This window comes from Falco rusticolus, chromosome Z (genome assembly GCF_015220075.1).
Source record: "Falco rusticolus isolate bFalRus1 chromosome Z, bFalRus1.pri, whole genome shotgun sequence".
Classification (NCBI taxonomy): Eukaryota; Metazoa; Chordata; class Aves; order Falconiformes; family Falconidae; genus Falco; species Falco rusticolus.
The window spans coordinates 41,064,963-41,088,523 of record NC_051210.1 but is presented as its reverse complement, the minus strand read 5'-3'; the positions used below and the strand labels follow the sequence as shown (position 1 = coordinate 41,088,523).

The 23,561-nt window shown below is 39.2% G+C and overlaps 1 protein-coding gene across 8 annotated transcripts in view; it reads right to left on the bottom strand.

The window, feature by feature from the left end:
- Positions 1–22,947, bottom strand: part of TUT7 (terminal uridylyl transferase 7) — a 42,470-nt gene extending 19,523 nt beyond the window's left edge. For 6 of the 8 annotated variants that reach the window (XR_005101808.1, XM_037372724.1, XM_037372727.1 and 3 more), the window contains exons 1-19: positions 22,843–22,947; positions 19,797–20,329; positions 15,163–15,335; positions 14,508–14,624; positions 13,321–13,498; positions 12,797–12,885; positions 11,724–11,775; positions 9,881–9,950; positions 8,886–9,012; positions 8,041–8,160; positions 6,919–7,050; positions 5,995–6,175; positions 4,486–5,621; positions 4,210–4,360; positions 3,428–3,514; positions 2,476–2,576; positions 1,913–1,970; positions 1,120–1,223; positions 86–175 (exon numbers count right to left, since the gene is read on the bottom strand). Coding sequence is in view for 7 of the 8 variants with exons in the window: in XM_037372724.1 (XP_037228621.1) it covers positions 86–175; positions 1,120–1,223; positions 1,913–1,970; positions 2,476–2,576; positions 3,428–3,514; positions 4,210–4,360; positions 4,486–5,621; positions 5,995–6,175; positions 6,919–7,050; positions 8,041–8,160; positions 8,886–9,012; positions 9,881–9,950; positions 11,724–11,775; positions 12,797–12,885; positions 13,321–13,498; positions 14,508–14,624; positions 15,163–15,335; positions 19,797–20,292 (3,462 nt within the window). In the remaining variant the exon portion in view is untranslated. Of the gene's footprint in view, positions 1–85; positions 176–1,119; positions 1,224–1,912; positions 1,971–2,475; positions 2,577–3,427; positions 3,515–4,209; positions 4,361–4,485; positions 5,622–5,994; positions 6,176–6,918; positions 7,051–8,040; positions 8,161–8,885; positions 9,013–9,880; positions 9,951–11,723; positions 11,776–12,796; positions 12,886–13,320; positions 13,499–14,507; positions 14,625–15,162; positions 15,336–19,796; positions 20,337–22,842 lie in introns of all 8 variants that reach the window. The other 2 variants (XM_037372726.1, XM_037372725.1) reach the window with 2 other exon arrangements.
- Positions 22,948–23,561: the final 614 nt, after the last annotated feature.

The window sequence follows — 23,561 nt, the reverse complement described above, 5'->3', positions numbered from 1 at the left end:
AAAGAAACACTCCGTTTGTATCTTTTATGGTTATCATCTCTTGCTGCAGGCACTACTACTTCTAGAACATCTGAGATATACTTACCTTCGTAAAGACTTTCATTGTGTAACACAGGTATTTCACTCTAGGATCAATGGCTGCATATGACGACAGGAGTCTTGTGTTATGCAAGGCCTATAAAAATAAGGAAGTCACACTGAAGATACAAGAGCTCTGAAGTAATGAAGGAATAATCTGAAAACGTGAAAACCAAAAACCTCTAGCTGTGTGCTTAGAAATGCAGAAGTGAAGTCCTGCATAGTAGAATGTATACTGAGAAAGGAAGCACTTAGCAAATGAGGTTGGTTATCACCTGCTCTGTTAAAAACCTGATCAACATCCTTAATCTGTGAAGAAGTGTTACAAGCAGCCTTCACAGAACAGTACTTCCGCAAGGGACGCATTATCTTATACTGCATTTTTTAAGTATTTCGTCATATAACTAAGAGATTTCAGCCCAGAAATGTTGAGACCTATCAACTGACTCGCACGGATGCATAACTTGAAGAGAAAAACTTTCAGACTTGCTTAGTGGTTGAGGTGTCTTCTTCTAGACTCCCATTGAGCTCATACAAGAACTTCAGGATTACTTGGCTCTAAAACTTACTTTCCTTAGGTGTTCCAAGGAACTGGCTTTTGAAGTTCAGAGACATTAAAAAAAAAACCTAAACTTGTTTTTAAAATATTTAGCCAAGAACTTGTGGGGTTTTTTTGTACATGTTCCAGTTCAGGCAAGCTGAGCTCAAAATCACTATTCTAGGTCTCAGTGCTAAGCAAGAGCTGTGATGGGAAGTGGAGTGTGGGAAAGCTGAAGTTCTATTTTGTCTCTCTCATTTACAAAGAGACTTAAAACACCTAAACCACTATTTCTTACTATTACTGAGGAACAATATATATTCTTAGGGAAGTGACAACTCTAAAGTCACAATTGTGCAACTGACTCCACTCATAGTCAAATTAAAAAAAAGGTAATTGGAAACAATTGATTATTGAACCTCAACAAAACAATCACTTCAATCTCAAGAAGCAGACCCACATTTCTCTGTTAACAAAAAAATAAAAAAAGGAGATAACCTTACCAGAGTATTATATAAACTGATGTCTACTTCAAGACCACTTCTGACATGGAAAAATTTGACAATTGGGACTTTAGCAGTTGTTATAGGCAAGATATTTCTTAAACCTAGGATGAAATGTTTGATTACTGAATGACTGCAAACAGTCGTGACTATCAAATGCCCTACAGATAAACCCAGACTGTAGTAAAAAGGCTACAAAATAAAATCTTAGTTGATACCAAAATTGTACTTCATTATTGATTTTAGGCATTTATCAAACATGTTGAATCTGCTAAACATAATATATACAAACATACATTTAGCCCCCCCAATAAAACAAAGATCAGTCTAAATGTTACAGGAAATAAGCTTAAGAGGTCTTTGATAGTTCACTCCAATTATATTAAATTCATGTGAGACACCAAAACAAGCACTATAAAATTGTAATTTTCCATTGCAAATTTGAATCAGTCTATCTTTTATATGAATTTATTGGGCACTGAACATAGAAAAACAGCATAACTACTAACTTGAAGCGTCAATGTTTAACTTAAGATTTGTTCTTATGCATGTAGGTTATAAATATTCTATCTGTCCAATTCAGATGTGATCCTGTAATATTATAACCTCATAAACCCACATATGCAAAGAAAAATAAATCCACATGTTCACAACATATAAATCACTCTTGCATTAAGCTCTTCAGTACAGTTTAATCTTAATGATTTTCATCTACAGTGCCCTAGATCATTCTCACTACAGCAAGTGAAGTCACATAAACAGAACGGCTTCTTTTAATTTTCAAGAGAGTTACCTGACTGCTTCTTGAGAATTTTTGCTAAATCTTCAATGATTCTGATGCAGTCAAGTCCCTAAGACATTAAAAAAAAAGTTGAAAGTTGTATCTACTCTTAAGTGTTTTAGGCAAACCTTTTATGACTTGCCATTAAGCTTAAAGCTGTATAATCGGTTTTCATATTACACAGAATTATTTTGAAACAATTTCTGGTATTCACATAGCACTTGTAAAATCAACACTAGGTAGTATCTTAACATAGGCTTTTAGAAAGTTTATACTAGGCATGAAAGGAGATTGGTGTCCTTTTCCACTGTCCCCCATTCCTAGTTGTTTATGCTACAAAGCATGCTATTTATCTGCACAGCCAATGCTAGAAGTAATGGCAGTGCAAAACTCAGAACAAAAATGGCTACTGAGAGCAGTTCTTAAACTCATGCCTAAAACAGCAAAACCCCCTAAAATAATCTGCCTTTGTGGCACCTATTTGTGTTTATAAAATAATAGATGTTACACTATATACACAATGTAACCATAACATTTTTAATTTATTTAAAAAAAAAAAAATCTTTTCAATCTACCTCAGCAGTTTCCAGCCTATCTATCGTCATACAGATATCAAGGTCACTTTGTTTGAAGCCAAAACCATTTTTTGAAGACCCAAACAAATTCAGCTTGGTTCCTGTAAAAGATGTGATGGGTTATAACACTATCACAGAATCTCAAATTGTATGTAGCTTCAAACTACTGCATGTCTTTTAATACAGGCTTGAAAACATTACTATCTTTCTATGGTACATCTAAACTTACTTTCTTATCAACTTTTCTGACAAGGAAAGAATCTCTATTTGTATTGGTTCAAATGAGCAGTTTGACAGATCCATATACAACTTGGGTTTTCCAGTAAATAAATCATCAGCATGCAGGTCTGAGCTGAAATCTGATTTAAAAAAAAAAAAAAAGACTGCTCTCTACAGAGATTTTCAGTATAAGGGATATCTGCCCCAACAACTCTTTTGCTAATTTCAAAAGCCTATGCACTGAAGTCCAGGTGTTACAGCTAAGAACTCCAGAAACAGGAAAAAAACATTCAAATAGCTAGGTTCTGCAGAGACATGAGATGTTATGCCTGTATTTTAAAATATTCCAAACCCATTAAGTTTCAGTAAGAATGACTAAGCAAAATTTGTTGTTTGTAAGAGCATTTACAACAACAAAAAGTATGGCTAATGAATAAGGCTAAAATAACAATTAAAAACCCATTCCACTACTACTTTGATTGTTTTCTCCTTAACTTGCCACTGTTCCTTCCTACTGTGCTGTATATATGAATAAGTAAAAAAAGACTTACACCAAAGCCTTAAAAGACTTAAAATAGAAATTAATTAATGAAGTATAGCAATGCTGAGCAACAATATATGCTAAATGTTCAAAACTCAAGTGTTTATTATGCTGGTATGATAAATTTTCTTGGACAATACTCAAGTATGAGCACACCAAAGTATAAATGTAAAGCCAGAACTGCCTAGTTACCTGGGAAATACTGTCTAATGAAGTTTTCCAAGTTTTGCCTTATAAATTCCCGAGCCTCGTCTTCTACAATATTTGTAGCAAAATCATCTTAAAAAAAAACCAGACGACATAAAAAATTAGGCAAACTGATCTGCAGAAAGAGTCAACAGCAAAGATTCAAATTAGAAAAGTGAGGGGTTTACAGCAGGGGGGTGGGGTGGGGGGCAGGGAGAGAAGATAAAAAGCAAGAGAAGATTCACATGTGAAGGCAAGAGAGCAAGGAGGAAGTAGAAGAGAAATACCTGTTCAAAGAAAAACATTAATTAGACAAATAATGCATTTTGTCTGGTCAGAAATGGTGAGAAAGAAAGGAGGGTCACTCTGAAAAGAGCAAAAGTGGAGAAGTGTTACCAAACAGTATTTTGACGCCATTTTTTCTAGAGCCCTGAAGTCTTTGTTTACAAGGTAAGGAACAGTAACAAAATTCAAAGTAGGTAGAAATATGAAAATCAGTCAAAAAGCCCACCCAAAATTAAACTCTTAGAAAGTATATTAAGATGCCTAAATAAGTAATCAGACAGACACTATGTGGAAGATAAGCCTAAGCATTTTGTACTTCTCTAGGTACAAGCTACTCAGTCCTATTAAAGCCCATATAAATCTTGGAATTGTATCTAAGAGTTGGATGCAGTGTACCAAATAAACCACCCCCCTTTTTAACACCATAAGCCTGTGTTTATTTAACTATTTTTTGCAATTCTTTTTCTACCGCAAAATAGTCAAAGAAAAAAAAAACAACTTACGGTAACATTGGACACAAACTTGATCTAGAATAACTGAAAATTTGGGTGTCAGTGCTGGCAGTGGGTCAAGCTCAATTTTTTTCAGGTCTTCTGGACAATCCCTCTTTAAATGACCTTCCCGTTTGCACAAGGTACATACAACTGTAGGAGACTGAATGGACACAAAGCAAGACTGGTTTTAAAAACTATAATACTTAAATGAGTTTGAGCAACACTTTCATAGAACTGATAACAGAATGAAAGCAGTATGATTATGTTCTGATACAGCTTGCTTACCTTGCCCTTTGTAAAAGCTGATTTACTGAATTCATAAAAAAGTTCAGATTCTAAGCACTGTTCTATCACTGTGTTCTCTTCAAAAAGGCTTCCCTTCTCAGTAAGATCTTCTTGACTCAGATGGATCCTCAGAGGTCCGTCCACATTTTTTTTGAAATGTTTGTTCTCATATTTATTTAGGATGGAAAAATCTTCCTCCTCTGACAGTGCATCATCGTCTCCAGATCCAGTGTATGTGTCACCCAGTTCATCTCTAGCTCTTATCATAATACCACATTCTCTCTGGTTTAGATGACTTGGTTCTCCTTCCTCTTCCTCCTTTTTATCCCAGTTAATCATCTGGGATATTTGTGTCTGTGCTGAACGTTGGAATTTCTCTGGGGATTCATCCAGTTCATCAGTACCTTCAGTGCTCTCCTCATCAATGTCAATCTTGTCATCCATTATACCACTGCACTCTAAGCCAAACTCATCACTCTCTGTAAGTGCAGAATTTTGAAAACCTTCTAAATCTGAAGTGCTACATGTCTCTATGTCATGCTCACTCACTGTGACAGGGAGATCTCCACTATCACTGTCTTCACCTATTCCATGCTCACTAGCCAAGATACTAGTCCATCTTTTTTGGTGTTCATGGTCATCTTCCTCCTCTTCCTCCTCTTCATTTCCACTCTCTGACTCTTCACAAATTGGTTTAAAATCCTCATTATCTCCAGAAATAAATTCCTCAATTATACAGTCTGAATCTTCATGGGCAATTCCCAAATGACTTATATCAACAGCCAGTTCTTCTTCTGTGAGACTTTCTGAGCCATCACATAGTTTTGAAGGACCAGCTGTATGTACCTGGGTCATACTTGTGGTCTCTGTTATGCAGTCTTCCACTACTGCTGTGTTTGTTCTACCATCCAAGTTCTGCAACTCAGAATTTTCATGCTTTACAGCATTTTTTCCATGGTCTAGCATTTGGGATTTCTCCTCACTGGCATTTGGAGGGGACTTCTTGCTCAATTTTGCACTTTTTTTGTGAGGCAAGGCAAAGTACTTGTAAGTTGCTCTCAGGCAGTGAAGAATATACTCATACACTAGCTGGCTGTTCAGAGTTCTTGCCACATTCCTTTTGACTGAATATGGGTCTAGTAGAAAGAAGAAGTGAGCCAGCAGTGCAGCAGTTAACTTTTTTTAAAAAAAATACACTTAACATTCTTACAAAATTTGAATATACTACTGTTAGTTACTCTAAAACATTGTGTAGGGACATAATATCTATTAATTGCACTGAAGACTATTTTTAAATCCATTTAATTGCTTTTGATAACACTAAAAAAATACCCAAGAGAAATATTACTTAAATTGATATTTTTTTTCAAAACATATTCTACTATATTATTTGGAATCAAGTCCAATATTGAAAAATTCCATAGTAGTTATTACACCCAATGCCAATAGCCAAGACAGTACCCTAGAAAACTGAAGTAAGAGTTCTTTGAAGTTTGCTGATATATATACCTTCTACAGCAATGCGCTTTTTAGGCCAGTCCTTCAATTCACGAGACACTGTTTCTTTGAGTCGTATGCTAATAACCAAATCAGCCATATTGAACTCCAAGGCATAGAAACGAAGTAGTTCTAGCCATAGCTGACCAGCAGGTGCTGAACACTGCTGTCCTGAACCAAACACTAAGGGAACCTGTCAATTGCAGAAGAAAGGATGAAATAGTATTTAATGCACAGGTGTTTAGCTGTTGCACTTCCTCATATTTCACCTGTAGTGTAATATTACAAAATATATAGTTGCTTCTATAGTCTCGCAATTGCAATAAAAACTGCAATTAAGAAGTTGGAAGAGATAGTATCAACTCAGATTATAAAAATTCAAAATGAAAGACTGCAGCAATGGTAATGTACAGAAACAATGATTAATAAGAACTGCTTAATTAAGTCTTTGTGCCATAGTTTATAAATTTCCAAGAAAATATCACATCTAATCTAAAGGGACAGAATAGGTGATATAGCCTATTTTTTAGCAGAACCCAGTAAGTATTGTTAACTGTCATAATAATATGCAATCATATAATAGTATGTTTCTTGCCAATTTGTTATAAAATAATTTGTAAGAACAGTTCAAAGCTAAGAGGAAATATTTCTCATATGCTTAGCTTTATTCAGAGATAAAATTGCTTCAAGTCTATAAGCTATATTCTCTTCTAACAGATTTAAACCCAGGATCTTATAAAAAAGTTGGAAATGTCTCCTGCTAGCATCTTAGCATCAAGATGTAAGCATAGTAAACCTTGTATCAAGCGGTCATGCAATCTCTCCGTTCAGCTCGTGGTTTTGCAACAAACACAAAACTAAAGTAGAAGAAGATTCTTTTTTCAAGAACAGCAATGATTGCTAGACTACTACAGAAGTAAATTAAATAGTTCAGACCTTGCCCCTTCTAGGGTAAGTTTCTTGTGGCAAATCAGGATCATCAGTTGGGTTATGCTCCCAAACCACAGAATCATTCTCAACTTCTTTCAGCTGGAAATTAGTTAATTTGTTTAATGAGAATCCTCCAATCTAAAGGAAACAGAAAAAGAAACATACAGCTAAACATCATGTGAACTTTAAATCTCACCCCCACCATAGTAGTAGGCCAAATTACTACTGAGTTCAAAAATAGCTGTTCCAGGCCTAGAATATGCCCTAATCTGCTTCTCTCTTCTTCCTATTCTTCTTTACAAAAAGCTTTCAGGAGTTTAGTGCTTCTCGAAGGGTGTTCATATGTATTGAACCTTGTCTTTGCACATAACACAAGCATAAATGTGTATTTTTTAATTATACAGCCATATAGTAGTATAGGGCATTTCTCTCATTCAGTGCAGAGTGTGGAGAGGCTTTGGGAATGAGTCAGTCACATACTGAAGGAAATTATTAACTGCAAGGCCAATGTAATTGGTTATGGAAACTGGAACATGCACACTAAATATAATAGGTGACTAAGAAGAAAAACAGGCATCATGAATATAACACCTGAACGATGTCCTAGAGAACTGGGTTCTGGATTTGTGCCTGTAATACAGTTTCTGATATTAAGATGCATTTCAGCTTCTACACCCAAGAAATACATGCGCTAAACCCCTAGTCTGATACTTCTGGCAGATATCACACCAGTGTGCTCCCCAACTATGGTCTACATTTTGAAGAATTAGATGTTAAAATCCAAGATGTTGTTTTAGGATGTAATATGTGAATTCACAGTTCTCATAACCCTGAAAAAAAGGCTGAAGAAATGATGAAGTACATTGCTATGAAATGCCTTACTTAATGCCCAGCTCTCCTTACTCACAAAAGGGGCAACAGAGCACTTAATTCCAGGACTAGGACTGTGAGTCACATGCTTACAGCCAAGCATACAAACATTAGGTGTAGTGTGGCTGCATTGCTTCTTTCTGAATTCCTGCAGAAATGTCTGGCTTATGGCTTGCTCAGAATAGCAAGAAGCTGACAGGTTACACACCACAAGTGATTGGTCCTCTCATTCATACTATTCAGTGTATTAATACATACCCATGATCCCAAATAGACAGGTAGAAAAGGCTCTTTCCTCTGTTGTAGGAAGAAAATAACCATTAAAGCAAACACATAAGGTGACAAGCCTCCCTCTTCAGGACGATCAACACAGCACAACTGTAAAAATAATGTGTCATTAAGGTCAATAAGTCATTAAGGTTTCAAGTGATACTGTGAAAAATACTCTTTTCATTACTGTTCAGAAGTCTGTCACATTAAGTACAGAAACTCAGACATCTTTAAGTTCTTATGAGATGGACTTTTTTGTGAAGGCTTGTGTATTTATTGGACTGATGTTACTACCATAGCATTTTCAGTGTAAGAACCATAGGATGCAGAGAGCATACAGCACATTTGCAAAGAATGACAACTCATTTTACATAGCTATAATAAAAGTAAAAAGTTTTTCAATCTTTTTCTCAAATCCTATTTTAATTGCAGGCACACAAAGTTTTGAAGCAAGCTATTTCAATTTGCAAGAGTTTTCATCTACATATAGCAACAAAGCAGCTTTTTCCTTTCATGTTTTTCATGATTGATTAAGTTTACAGGAAACTGGTAATTCCATTTCATATACATCCCTCTGACTTGTTTGGTAACAGAGCAGGATAGTTATGGTCTGCACAACACTGGCTGAAGCTCAAAATTCCACTTCTGAAGTTCAGTGGAACTTTTTAAAACACAAATGATAGTTGTATCACTTATAAAATTTACAAGTTATAAAAAAGATTATATATATCCTTTTTCCAACTTTTCCTAAACCACACCTACAGTCTTACCAGCATAATATCAATGTTGATTCAATATTTACTTAAAGCTGGGGGAATCCAAATGAGACTTACCTTTGCCCAGTACCTGAAGGCAACCACTAAAGGTACTACAGTAGGTTCCAGTTTTCCAAGTGTAGCCAAATGGTTTGTTGTCAGACAAGCATTCTCATTCCTTGCACTCACTTTACAAATAAGGCCACTAAAACCCAAAAAGAACAAAGTAAAAGATCTTGAAGGTTTTGTAAGAACAGCCATAGGTCAGGTAACATCTCACAAAACTGTGTAGCAGAAGGCTGTAAGGAAAGACTTAACAGCCTCTCAAAGATACCGTATCTACATTAAAAGAAGAGTGGAAAACCAATTTTATTTATGGTTAGGTTTAAAAGATAGGCATCATAATTCTCTGTAAAAGTGTTTCCAAATACAATTTAAGTATTTGTTTCTAACCACATTAATTCACTGAACTAAAAAAGTTATAGTACCAACTTCCTTCATGAATCAAAACCATCTTCCCATACCATTCCCATAAGAAAACTAGTTTCTATGATGTTTCCACAACACAAGAAATATTTTCAAATACTGAATGATCCAGGTAGCAGCAAATAACTGGTAATTTTTCTGTATCACTGGCTGCTTATAGAATTTTTCATTAATCTTAAGTGATATCCATTAAATGGGCAAAATAAAACATCTTTCATTTGTTCTCAAAATACTAGTGAAGCTAAGCAAGCTGATCTTGCCCTTACAGAAATCCATAATTTAATATGGTATCTACACTACCTATAAGGAAGGAAAGTTTCTGCATTAAGCAGTTATCCCAAATGGAAGGGTGGGTAAGGGTACATGCTGGAAGCCATAATGGTCGAAGGGATTGAGAAATACACAGCTGAGGACAGAACAACCCTTACCCTCTTATTCTAGGCTAGGAATGACTTGCCCATGAGTTAGTTTGTTTCAAGATCCATGGATATGTAATAATTTAGTACAGAAACGTCATTTTTCTGATGCTGGTACATATAATTTACATTGCTATATACTATTAGAACACACAAAGTGACAACCGAGACCTTTGCTTTTCTCTGCACACCACCACTGGTATTCTAGCATGGAAATCTGCATCAACTTCCGTAAAGGATTCTAGGTGGGAGAAAGAAAAAGAAGAAGCCACGTTAAGCATGGTGGTGACAAAAAATATGTTGAACTGGATGCAACTAGAGAAGTATAGCTAGAACCTCAACTTCTTAATATAATGACTAATTTTGAGACAAATAACAGTACATCTGATAAATTAATCCTGTCACTTTTAAAACAAGTTTTTCATGTGATGAGTATGGTCTATACTCTATGATAAGCACTGGTAAGAAAATACTCAAGAAAAAAGGAACTTCTCAAAATTCATATACACTGTATGTATAATTAAGTAGGTATATTTTGTTGAAGTGCTGGCTTCAGTAATCCAGGCATACAGACAGACCAATAACATCTATAAAAAAAAAATTAGTGTAAGAGATGAAAGACACAGAACGTTATGTCAGTACTACACATAAAGAAAATATCGAAGTTTATTTTCCCTGGCAATCTAAAAATGCTCTGTGTAAGCACAGAACAGGCTTACTGGCACAATGTAATGTCTTCTTGCGATGCTTAATTTTTTATATTTTCCTCTTACTCTTTATATAGTATTCCAAATACAATTCAGCTACATTTTTATCTTAACTCTAAAAAGTAGAGATGCCACTGCAGTCTTCGCCAAACGAAGTTTACTGATCCAAACTGGCCTTTTTTTTTTTTGAGGCCTTATTGTTTCACTCAGCCAGGTAGAAAGGAAACTATGAAACAATTTTAGATATTCAAGTCAGAAATCCTGAAATGACAAGGTCTTCTTGATGTTACCTAACCAGCTGAACACTTTGCTACTTTGAAAAACATCTTGTTTCTACCACTGGGGTACCTCAAACACCTAATGCTCTGTGCCTTTATCTTCTGACACACAGAAAAAGGCTTTGCATTAAATGTTAATTGCTTGCTTTCAAGACATGTTAGCGATCCTAACTTCTTATGGGATCTGGGTCTTCATTCTCCTAGTCTGGTTGAACAATAACCCCATTCTCAAAGACAATAATGGTCATTTGACCAGAGCAGAAGCAGCACATACAATGGGTGTGGGGGTGGCAATGAGAAAAATGTAGGTCAGTAAATATATGCACGTTTTATATACACGTTTGGAACCATACAGTCTGATTTCCCAACTGCAGGCATAAAGCAAGGCAAGAGAGTAATAAAGCTATTTTTTTGCAATCTGCATTTAAAAAGACAGAGTTTGCTTTCCATCTTTTCATTTTTTTTGCCTGCACGTGATTGAATTTGTTTAAGTGCATTCTTTTTTAAAGGTCTTAAACTTTACTTGCCTGTATTAATGCATAGAGTTGTATTCATTACCTGAAAAAAACCCCATGTGTCTGTGTGCAGCCATCTGTACATGGTCTCACTGTACTAACGGGCATGTGCCCATAATTATACAAAGAGAGACCACAACCTGACAGTATGTTACCAAGTTTCTGATCACGTTAGAAGAACTTAGGCTACTTTCTGTACTATACATAGCTAATAGAGTAGTCTTGGGGAAGAAAGGCAGCACAGTCTACCTTAAGTTTAATGACATCTTCACTTATAATGTAGAAGAAAACCTTCCAATAGGAATTTCTCATATCAACACAAATGATGGGACTTCAATAATCATAAAACTGAATATCAAATAGTTCTGTCAATGTATTATTTCCTGCAGTATTTTTAAGTCTGACTTCTTTCTAAAAAAAGAAGAGCATGTGGTTTACCTGTTCAGAGTTGGAATTCAACAATACTAAGCAGTAACAGTTTAATGCAATCGAGAAAGCAGCAACTTTTTCTTACCACTGTTCTGGAGACTTTCTTGCACAAGCAGGAGAACATCTGGTTGAGTCATCTGTCAATACAAGTAATAAAGCTGTTTTCATAGCTGTCAAAGTGGTGATTTCCCACAATTAAAAAAAATACAATTTAAAACATCGTCCATTAGGCCACTTTTGTTGTCTTCCAGAGAAGGCAGCAAGAAGGAAACAAAGTTACAGCATCTGAGAAAAAACTTCTTAGTCCTTGGCTATCCCTAAATTGTATCAAAAGAAACAAACTGCTTATTTTTAAGAAAAACATAAAATCCTGAAGTAATTGTAAGTAACGCTATTTTTACCTCTATCACAGACTTTGTTGTGAGAAAAACACACCACCATAAATACTGTTTCACTGTGCTTAAATATGACTGCCTTCTGACAGTGGATCTACCTTATGTCAAAGATTGGAATCGTAGCTTTGCTAAGTTATATGCACTTGAATAATTCTTTTTTTCTCTGCAACATTGCCATCTTTGTTTCTTAGAGGAAATGCAAAATTCTAACTAAGACTGCCAATTCAACTACAGCAGGAATAAGTTAGAGTACGGAATCAAAATTTCTTCACAGTCTTTCTTTTCCATGTTCAAGCACAAAGTTGTTATGCTAGTTGTTTCTATACAAATCAAGACTTTAAATTACTTCACATAGAAATGACATGATGGGTTCATGGCTGAAAAATAACCTAGCAATCGAACTCCAATGTGCATATATCGATACAGAAACAAGACCATGGAAGTGCTATTTATTCCAGATATAAGAGAAGCTAAATAATGACCTGCCTCATGGGACTTCTAGGAATACAGATGTTTGGAGTGTTTTTTTCAGAAGAAAGATTCAATAAAACAGAAAGCTGTATTGTACTGCCTGACCACTACTGCTGTATGAAGCCAGGAATATTATTTTAAGACCATTTTAATGTGCTAGCTCTGTTTTACCTTATGCATTTTCATAAAAAGTGCTACCACCACACTGCAAGTTATATTTAAACAATCATCTACATAAAGTTGCAAACATTCAAACCCATTTAGACCTACTTAATAAAAGGGTCTTACTTACATTGGCAGGAAACTGGATATCTATGTTTATGTCTGAAGTTTTGAAACCAAATCTGCTATAGGAGGAGCCATACAATCTTAATGAGCACTCTGTAACAAAAAGAATTATACTGCATTTACTCTATACCTGATTTTAAATGTGCAGTAGCTACTTCACACCATTGTCACTAGATCTTAAACCTACATCTAGTTTTGAGAACCACAGGAAAGGAAGAAGGGTATTCTGACAGCACAGAACTGTGTTAGTAAATCCTGCCTTTCATGCTGTTGTTTGTAAAGGCTTTCATGAAGGTCAAATGCCCATGTCCTGTTCATCTTCACCTTTTACGACAGGTCCATTTGGGTCATGAGCACCATTGTAATTTAATTCTCTGATACAGGGTTATACTGTCACATGTCATTCAACAAACTAGAAACAAAATACACTGTTTTAGAACTTCGCTAGCCAAGATTTTCACTTTAAAAAACCCCAAACAGCTCATGAAGTTGGCATATCTAGCATCCAAAACAAATTGTAAATAATACCTGGCAATTTCTGATGCAGTAAATTTTCCATCACTGTTTTAATGCTGAGCCTTTCTTCTAGATCTTCCTTATTTAAGCCAAACTCCTGCACTACATTTTCAATAGCAACACCAATCGCTTGTATCTGGGAAGGTGTTGCAGGAGGCAGAGCAGTCAGCAGCTGTTCTTCTTGCTTTTCCTTTAAAGATAGTAAGACTGATGTTTTAATGATTTTCTTGAGTTGCTTAATGTGCTAGAATTAATGCCTGCAACTCAACACAAGTAACACCACCACAGGTTTTCCAGATAATGGAAGTCATTCGAAGCAAGAACACCGAGTATGACATTGTGACAGGTATAAAAAATCAGATATTCCAGGAGGCTTCAGTAATGTGTATATATATACATGTATTTGGAACATTAAAAAAAGTCACCAATTCTTTCATCATCTGTTTACTGGGAAACAGCAGGATTTAAAGAGGAAGAAACAGAACACCTACAGAAGACAAATAGTTATGTCCACTTCAAGGTGATTAAATAGAAGGTACAGAAGATATTTAATTAAAACAAGAAAGTAAAATTGAGATTATGCTGGAAGTTATTTTCATGTTATTGTTCAAAACAAACCTATTTTCCTTACAGATAAACAAGTCTGTAATACTGCACAGCTTCTTAACTTTTACACTATTTCTGAATTTACATCTTTACCCTAACATATGTATTATAATTTCTAATATGCTATACCAACTGTATTTGCTTATTGCTACCCCCTCATTGCTCTAGACTTGATCAAAACTCTTCAGTGTTGAAATAGGCCAATGAAATATACTCTAAGAAGAATACACAACTAGTCTACAAGAATTACAGAACAGCAAAACAGAAGAGTCAGTTGGAACAAATTTTTTATCATACTTCAGTCAACAGTAACCGAATATTACTGAGTTATCCTTTAAATGAGGACTTCTTTTAATAATAATAGGCATGAACAAGTACAAATTAAATACCGAAGCCGAGGGTGAAGCAAAGCCCTGGTCACGAGTTTACTCTTTCTACCACTATCACCAAGTAGTGGTATTTTTAATAAGATTCAAACACAGCAGAAACTAAATGAGTAATGATTTTAGAAGCAGTGCAGTTTCATTGTTATTAGTAGGGTAAGGACAGTTTCATAAATCTGCATTTTATATTTTTTCTTGTCCTTAACTCACCTTTAGGCTTTTCTTGTGTCTTTTCTCTTTAATATGCTTATGAGCAAAAGCCACAGACTCAATCAAAACATCACATAATTTGCAGGTGTATTTTGCTGATGGGTAGCTTCGAGGCTGCTAAAATAAAGATAGTAAAAAACCTCTAAAATACAGAAAGATATCACCTTCATTTCATTCAATACCTTTGCTAAGTTGAATGCGTAATACTCTGAAATCTAGAAATACTCACTTTAGCTTTCCTAACTTCACATATCAAATACAATGCCAGAAGAATGGTTGTATCGGGTCAGTCAAGCCCAAGGCCTTGTCTTTTACAGTAAAAAATACCCAGTGCCCATGAAAGAATATATTAACCGAACAAACATACAATAAAACTTTTTTTTGGTTCACTGCATCAGTATCTAGTGATCTGATGATACTGCTAACTAAAGGAGCAGCCATTTCTTGTGCTTAAATTGCTGCCAAACTAAGATTTACCAGAGTAAAAAAACTCCAAAGGATAACCTGCCTTCTCTTGACAATTAGCAGCACCCACTTTGTACATTAAGTCAATTCTATAACTGGACTTCTTACTTACAGAAATTGCTCAAAGTGTACCCTCTATATTGTATTCACAGACAAAAGGAGAGGTCTATACAAGTAAAGACAGTGGCACCTTCTTCAGTCTATAAATGCTGTCTCGCTTCAATCGTTCTTCAGCTTGCTGCAACCCTAGAAGTTCTTTTGCCGACAGCACAGATTCATCTATGACTGGACCATCCACTTCATCTTGATCACACTCATCTTTTCTAGTTCTTCTCAGTCTTCTTGGTTTCCTAAACTTCATTTCTTATAAAGAGTCATGAGAGCAAATATGTCAAGTAACTTCAGGATACCACACAGCATTTTGATTTTTTTTCTTTAATTACCATTCCACTAATGTGGGAGCCTAAAGATACAAATCATCTTTCCTGCATGGTTTCATCATCTGTTCTGTGCAAGTCTAAAAATAGCAAAAGCATGTACTTGTGTCATAACCTAATACCTTTGTTTCAAACTACTAAAAAAACCACTAATCTGTCCTATTGAAGGCATTGATGTTATTTAGATAGCTTTGATAAACAATTCTTTTGGCAAAAATTTAAAACTAAAGGCAATAGGTTTTACTGCCTAGTTGAGACATACCTGCATGTCATTATAACGAACAGGTAGAATACATCCAAAGATTTCAGGATGCCTGGTCAGGCTTAGGTAGATGAACAAGCTAGAAAGTGAACTGATCTACAGACCACTATGAATATCACAGAATTGGTGAGTGTAGATCAATCTTAATGATTTGTAAGAGCTAACAGCACTATGATGTAGCACTGCCACATCTTAACTGACACAGAACAATTTATTATCACCAGCAGTAATTGTCTGTTAATGTCACTTGCCTTCCAATTAAATCAGAATATAGATCAGTATTGCCTTCACATTATTAAATAGACCCAGCCCTATTGGCTACACAAGTCAATAAATAACGAACTTGTTAAGTATCTTCAGACATTGCTTAATAAAACTGTAAAACTGGCAGAATAAACAGGCTTAGAAAGCTTGTATGTTTACAGCAACAGTTCTGGAACAAATTAATGTAAATATCACTTCTACTCTGCCATCATTTTGAAGCAGAAATTGCTACTGGTCCAAAGAATACCTGTAAAAATCACCTCAGGAATGAATATACACAGGACAGATTTTCACACATTACTTCAGGTCACACCTTACCTTTCACCTGAACAGCTATACAGGATGTCCAGATACATAGAATTTCCAAAGTTCCCTGCTTCCGAGAAAGTTTATGCAACTTCCTTAGGCTCCAAACCCCTTATTATAGCATGTTTTCATTTGTAATAATCACTTAGGAAAAAAAAAATCAAAACTGCTTTACCAAATACATTTACAAAGTTTCTTTTCCATGACCACTATTTTTGTCTCTAGTAATTGGCAAAGGGAAACAACCTGGTTGTCTATTTTCAACCAGTTGTTGAAACCAGTTCAATGATCAACCTGCATGTGCTGGTGGTATAAACAGGACCAGGACAAGAATGTTACTATTTCTTTCAGCAGCAGCACAAGTTTATTCTGGAATAAACAGCACTAAGGTTTAATAGCTTGCAGGGACAGTACTCCAAAGGAAGCTCTGAAGAGCAGAAACAAGTCTGAGTTTCTGAGCTTTACATATCCCTTCCATGTTTCACACTATCCTGTTCAAAATCCTAAAACCAGCCACAGTTGTTTGACTACATTTTTACTGGTCAGTGTAGATAGAACTTGGAGAAAAGTGTGTATTAAATTAATATCTTTGCAGGAAAGCATGTGACAACTACCTACTAACCAATTACTTCTGTTACCACTAAGTAACTTAAAAATTACAAAGTGAATCAATACTTCCGATATTTAGTACTTACAGCACTGACAATCTAATTATAGGTTAATGACTAAATAAAGGCAAGTTAAATTTTAAGCTCCTGCAGAAAAATCAGTGTCTCGGAGATTCCGTAAACTTCCTTATGAGCTACAGTAAAAGGGCATAAAGGAAAGGGACAACTGCACAGACGATTTCAAGTAAAAGGAAATGCTACAAGAAACATTTTCAGTAATTGTTTGCTACTTAACATAGAATTAGAGATTTTGAAGGGACCTCAAGAAGGCAAGCTATGCCATACCTGTGCTTTGCAGCAGGATGAAATAAACTTTGGTCAGCCCTGAGCAATGCTCACACAACCTGTTCTTACAGGCCTTCAGGTACCTACTACGTGAGCTGCCTAGACAACCTCTCCAGTACTTCCCTAGCTTTACCATTAAAAACTTTCCCTTTAATCCTCATCTGAACCTTTCTTGCTCAATTTTAGGCCCATTGCTTTGTGTCTCTGTGGTAGGTTGATCTTGGCTGGATGCCAGGTGACCACCAAGCCACTCTATCGGTCCCTTCCTCGGCAGAACAGGGTGGTGAGAAAATAAGATGGGGAAAAAACCCAACTTGGTGGGTGAAGATAAAGGTAGTTTAATGAAGCAACAGCAAAAATTGTGCATGCAGAAGCAAAGGAAAACAAAAGATGTTATTCTCTACTTATCAGCAGGTCATGTTTAGCCACTTATATAGCGGTTGCTCTGGAAGACAAACATTGTAAATAATGAATGTCCTGCCTTCCTCCTCCTTTCTCTTAGCTTTTGTATCTGAGCAGACATCATATGGTATGGAATATCCTATTGCTCACTTTGGGTCAGCTGTCCTGGCTGTGTGTCCCCCCCCAAGATCTTGCCCACCCCCAGCCTGCTGGTGGTGGTAGTAGAGGTTGGAGAGGCAGCCTTGATGCTGTGCAAGCACAGCTCAGCAGCAGCCAAAGCACTGGTGTGTTATCACCGCCTTCACAGCTATGGACACAAGCACAGCACTGAGGGCTGCTGTGGGGCTTAGCCAGACCCAACGCATCTTTCCAACAGATGAGGCTGTAAGCCAGATATCCTACTTTGTAATAACTTTTCCTTCTTTATTTTTACAGTTGACATTCCTCCTTAAACAATGGCATTTGCATGTGTCTTTTGTATTTCATGCTATACGTAGGTCATTTCTCCAATTGTGCAAAGTTACATTAATTGACCTTCCTGCTTTCCTGCATTCCATTCCTACCAGCTCCATAGCATCTTAAAATTTAAGAGCACACAATTAAAAACCATGCTGTCCACTCATCATCAGTGTAACAAACAGTAGAATTGAACAGAGCAGAATCCCCATAGATGCTTGCTCAATGCTTCCTATAATTTTGACAAAATCTCTGGTAAGCGTTTTCTGAGTATAATTATCTAATCATCTCTGCAAGTCTCTTGTATTAATTCTATCTAGAGAATTTTTCTCTAGTTTACTTACAGAACTGTCACACAACAGTGTCTAAAGTACTACAGTACTACTATTAGCAGTATCTACTAACTGCTTCTCCCATGTCTACAGGGGATTGATCACTATGTTAAAGAAATTATTTAGAAGGACTTGGCATACTTTTTTCTTGATAAAACTATGTTTACTGCTACTTATCTCTTTGCTGCCTTTCAAATACTTATAGCAGGTTACATTATTTGCTTGAGAATGGTTTCCCCAAGATTAAAGTTGCATACCATTTTTTAATTCCATTTTTAAGAGGCACTTGCCCTTTGCTATATGCCAGTAGCTCACTTCTGAATAAATTCACAAGTATGCTTGCCAGTGGTTCCAAAAAACCTACTTCAGTGAGTTCCTGAAGTTTCACAGAAAAAAGTTCATTATAGCCAGCAAATTCAAGAACAAAACTTGTAAAAGCATTCTACTCTGTTCTCTCCTCATCTGAGGTTGAGCTTAAGTGTGCAACTTACTTCTAACAGTGAGAAACACTGGGCACCTGCTCACAGTTTACCTTTTTAGTGACAGCTAATATCAAGGGAAAGGACATTTAACTCCTGGATTTTCTGGCATCAACCAGCAATAACTTTACTTCTCAGCTGGGGGGTAGCCAGAGCAATACTGTCTTTGGTCCTCAGTCTGAACTAAAACAAGACAGACCTCTTGTTAACAGGCAGTTGTTCCATGTTAGCAGCACCTCATCTGCACCTTAGTCTTTCTTAGTTTGTCTAATTATTCTCTTCTTTAAAGTTTCCTCTTTCTGCTTTGATCTACTTACATTTCCTTCTAGTACTCGCATGCAATGAAGATCTTAGGACACTGATCACTTTATCCTCCTTTAGCCTGTTCTCCCTTGCATTTCAATACATAGGGCTTCTAGTCTCATTATTAGTAGCAATTGCCCATAGAGAAGTTCAATATGCATGGACAATTAGTTTTGTGTTACTGCTGTATTACTGTTGCTAGTACTAAGTTCTGGCAGTACCTATGGAGCATTCTTTTCAATCTTCATTAAGATACGTTGTTACAGACCTCACAACTCAAAAATCTTACCATGTTATCAACTTAACTGAAACACCCCTTACCAGCCTGACATATTCAGTCAAATCGTACCTAGAAAACTGCAAACAGGGACACTACACAGATGTTGCAAACCTACTGACTCCTACCACTCATAAACTAACTTACAAAGCCAACAACATTTATAAAGCAAGTTCTGTATCATTTGCTGTAACAACTTGTGTAGAGTGCTACAGTATAGTCAATAGTTTGCAATATGGACAGAACAAAAATGATTTTTTTTGCTTTAACAGTGAATCTTGACATTTCACTTTTCAGTAACAGATAAAGCTACTTTACTGGACAGCTACGTAAAACCAAGCATGTTGATTTACCAGAGTTTCCTTTCTGCGTGTCTGGCACGTCTTCACTCATTAAGTCTTCCTGAACTTGTCGTCTTACATTTCTGTTTCCTGCACCTTCAACTTCATGCAAAGAGTCCTTTCTTGTCCTGCTATGCACAGGAAACCAGGCAACAGATTTGTACTCTCTCCAACTGTCAGAAGTACCATGATGGTCATCAGATACCCACTTCTTCATTTGGTCTCTTTGGGTATCATTTGACTTTGACCCTTGACTGCAAGTCATGTTTTTGAGTGAATATGGGCTATTCAAAAAACTATGTAGCCCTCGCCTGGTACTGTTTCCGCAATAAACCGGTGTTCCCTTTTTCTTCTGCAGGCTAGTATCCTTTTTATTGCTACGTCCATTTCCGTATTCATCCATGACTTGGTAGACTTTCTGCAAGGGACTTCCTTTTAATTCTTCTTGATGTGGAATTTCCTGTTCTTTACCTTGTTTGGCAAAACAAGGTTTTGCAGCTTCTCCCATAGTTATTGCTGTTCAATTTAGCGATTCCACCTAGAAACTAAAAACTTTAAAAGTTGTATTTTAAAATTCATCAAGTGATAAACACTGGTTATTGTTTGTTATGGAAAACTCAACAATCAAAGCCCTAGTTCAGCATACCATAAAGGCAAGCAAGTCTTGGTTGAAAGCAAAATTTGCTCCAACCAAACTCAGCTAGGTTTCTTCTCTTAAAATGTCTAACACCTATGGGTGGATCACAAAATGCAGACACAGCCTATGTCTTTTTTGGACATTAAGGTGTCGCAGTTTAACCCCAGATGGCAACTTAGTACCATGCAGCCACTCACTCACCACTGCCCCCCCACCCCCAACCCCCTGCCAAGGGATGGGAAGAATAATTAGAAAAGATAAAACTGGAGGGTTCAGACAAGAACAGTTTAATAATTGAAATAAAAGAAAATAAATAAACCCCAATAATAATAGTAACAACAACAACTGTAATGAAAAGGAGGGAGAAGGGGAGAGGAAAAAAAAATCCAAAGGGGAGAAGGGAAAAGACCAAGTGATGAACAATACAATTTGTTCACCTTCTGCTGGTCAATGCTCAGCCAGTCCTCAAGCAGCAATTGGTTGGCCTTGGCCAGCTCGCCCCGGTTTATATACTTAGCATGATGTTATGTTCTATCGAGTGGAATATCTCTTTGGCTAGTTTGGGTCAGCTGTGTCCCCTCCCAGCTTCTTGTGCCCCTCCAGCCCTCTCGCTGGCAAGGCCTGAGAAACCAAAAACTCCTTGACTTGGTACAGACATCAGCCAGCAACAACCAAAACCATCCGTGTGCCATCAACATTGTCCTCACACCAAATCAAAACCACAGCACCGTGCCTGCTACTAAGAAGAAAATTAACTCTGAGCCTGCTGAAACCGGGGCATAAGGACAAGTAACTATTCAAAGTCCACATCAGAGTCTCCACTCAGTATAGGAAAGCTTTGAAAGAATGACTGAGGGGACTCTGTAGTATGTAGAATATGTAGGAAGCAATAACAAGGATGGCCCCAAAACCGTTCTACATCATCTGAATGTTCCCCTTCCTGCACAGTAGACACCGTTCACCTTGTTAAGAATGAAAATTGTGATCAGAGATAGAGATGTAGAAGCTGAGTAGCAATCTGTCTGTCAGGCAAATATGATACAATGATTAAGAAACAATGCTGCACTCCCAGTGCACTCCGAATGTTTTACTTAGACCAGCATTCTGAGGTCTCATGTTACTCAGTATCAAGCACTCGTATTTCAAACTATTTTAGTATTCTCTTATTCTCCAAAAGATCTGGGGTACCAATGCGCCCCTCCTGCCCCAGTCACATCCATGTTCGTAGTGTAAAGCATTTCCAGGGAGCTGTAACTCCAATGTTAGCATAAACCTGTGTGGACTGTGAAAGGGGGGGTTAGCTGGAAGAATCCAGCTAAACACAAGTAAGCAGCAGCGGTCACAACACTGAATATCGTATGATCTAAATACAGCCACATACAACCAACCCAAAAAGGTTATCTCTTTCAAAAGGCATATCCGAGCTTAAGGGTGCAGTGAAGGCTGTAGGGCATTTACAAGAAGCACTTAAACTGCAGGAAATGCCCTTCTGTTGCCGTGAATATGCAAACAGGCTACCTGATTTTCTTAAAATCTCTTTTAAAGTTCTGCAAGCCCCAAAGGCACCCTCGGGGACCTCAGTGGCTGCTTTCTATAGGCTTGAGGCTTTTGGTGTTTATGGCCCACTTAAGGAGAAGAGGTTTTCTGCTCTTGCAGGGGTGACAAAGCAGGCAGGGCTCCTGTCCTGAAGACCGAGTTCAGGAGCCCGAACGCCGCACGGCCGTGGCACCGCAGCGTTCCGGCCGAGCCGAAAGAAGTTTCAAACGCGCAGAGTGAACTTGCTTCCTATTCCAGGAGGGAAACTTCGTCAAACCCGAGTCTCAGAGCAGCCTAAGCCCAGCCCGTTCCAGAGCCGCTCCCGGACGCGGCGCCCCCGGCCCGCCACCACCCGGGCTGCGACAGGCGCCCCGCGGGGCTCCCGGCGGCGGGGGGCTCTGCCTGGCGGGGAATGCCTGCGGCAGCGGCGGGACCCCGCACGGCGCCCCGCGGCACCCCGAGGGCCCGCAGCGCCGGCCAACGCGCCGGCGGGACCCCCGCGGCGGCGTGACGGCACCCGCCTCCGTCACCGCCGCGCAGGAAACGCGCTGCCCGGGCCGGGGCTCCCCTGCTCCCACGCGGCAGCGCCCGGCCCCCTCCTTCGGCGCTCGCCCCGGCTGACGGAGGCCCCCGCCCCGCTCCCGCCTCCCCCCGCACTATCCCTAGGGAACGGCCTAGGGAAGGGCAGCCAGGTGGCCGCTGCAGGGCCGCGGCCCGGACTGCGGCACACCAGCCCCCCGCCCCGCGCAGCCCGACAGCCCGCGGGCGCAGGAGCGGGCGGGCCGCGATCCAGGCCCAGGCGAAGGGGGGAGGACGCCGGGGAGCGCCGCCGGCTGCCGGGGACAGGCTCGCCTGGCCCCCACCTGCCGAGAGAAGGGCACTCACCGGCTGCCGAAGGCCCGCCTGCCACCGTCACCCGGCCATTGTGCGGCGGCGGAAACGACTCCGATCCCTTCTCTCGGCCGATCCGCCCGGGTCTTCCGGCAGCCGGAGCGCGGCCCCGCCCGCCGCCGGGGCGTGGTGGGCCCGGCCCGGCCTTCGTGACCGGCGGGGGAAGCCTCATGCCGGGGCTGGCCGGGCGGGAGGGGCCCGAGCCGGCGTCCGCCCGCGGGGAGCGGGGCCCGCAGCAGCCCCATCCCCAGCGCGGGTCGGCGGGCAGGCGGGCTGCCGGCGGTGGGGGCGTGATGCCGCGGCCGGCCCTGCCAGCGCGGGTCCCTCGGGGGGTGCGGGAAGCGCCTCGCCGTAGCTGGGAGAACGCGGCGAGCAGCGTCCCGTGGAGCCCGGCTACGCTGGTGAGGCTGCTTCGTGCGCTGCGGCCCTCCCGGGAGCGCAGCGGTGAACGCACGGGTTCGGCGTGAGCGATGGCGGAGGCGGCGCGGCGCGGTGCGAGCGGCTGCTGCGGAGCGACCCTCGCCCGCCCCGCCCGCCGGGGCGCCGCTGGGTGCCGGGCCCAGCCCCGTGTCACACCAGCCGCCCCGGTGGAAGCGGCTAACTAACGTTCAGAGCAATTGATTCACCATAGACAAGCACACGAATTACAGCAAGTGGGAAAAGGCGGGGCAGGTGGGGAAGCAGACACAGACCTGGCTTCCTCTAGAGGAAAA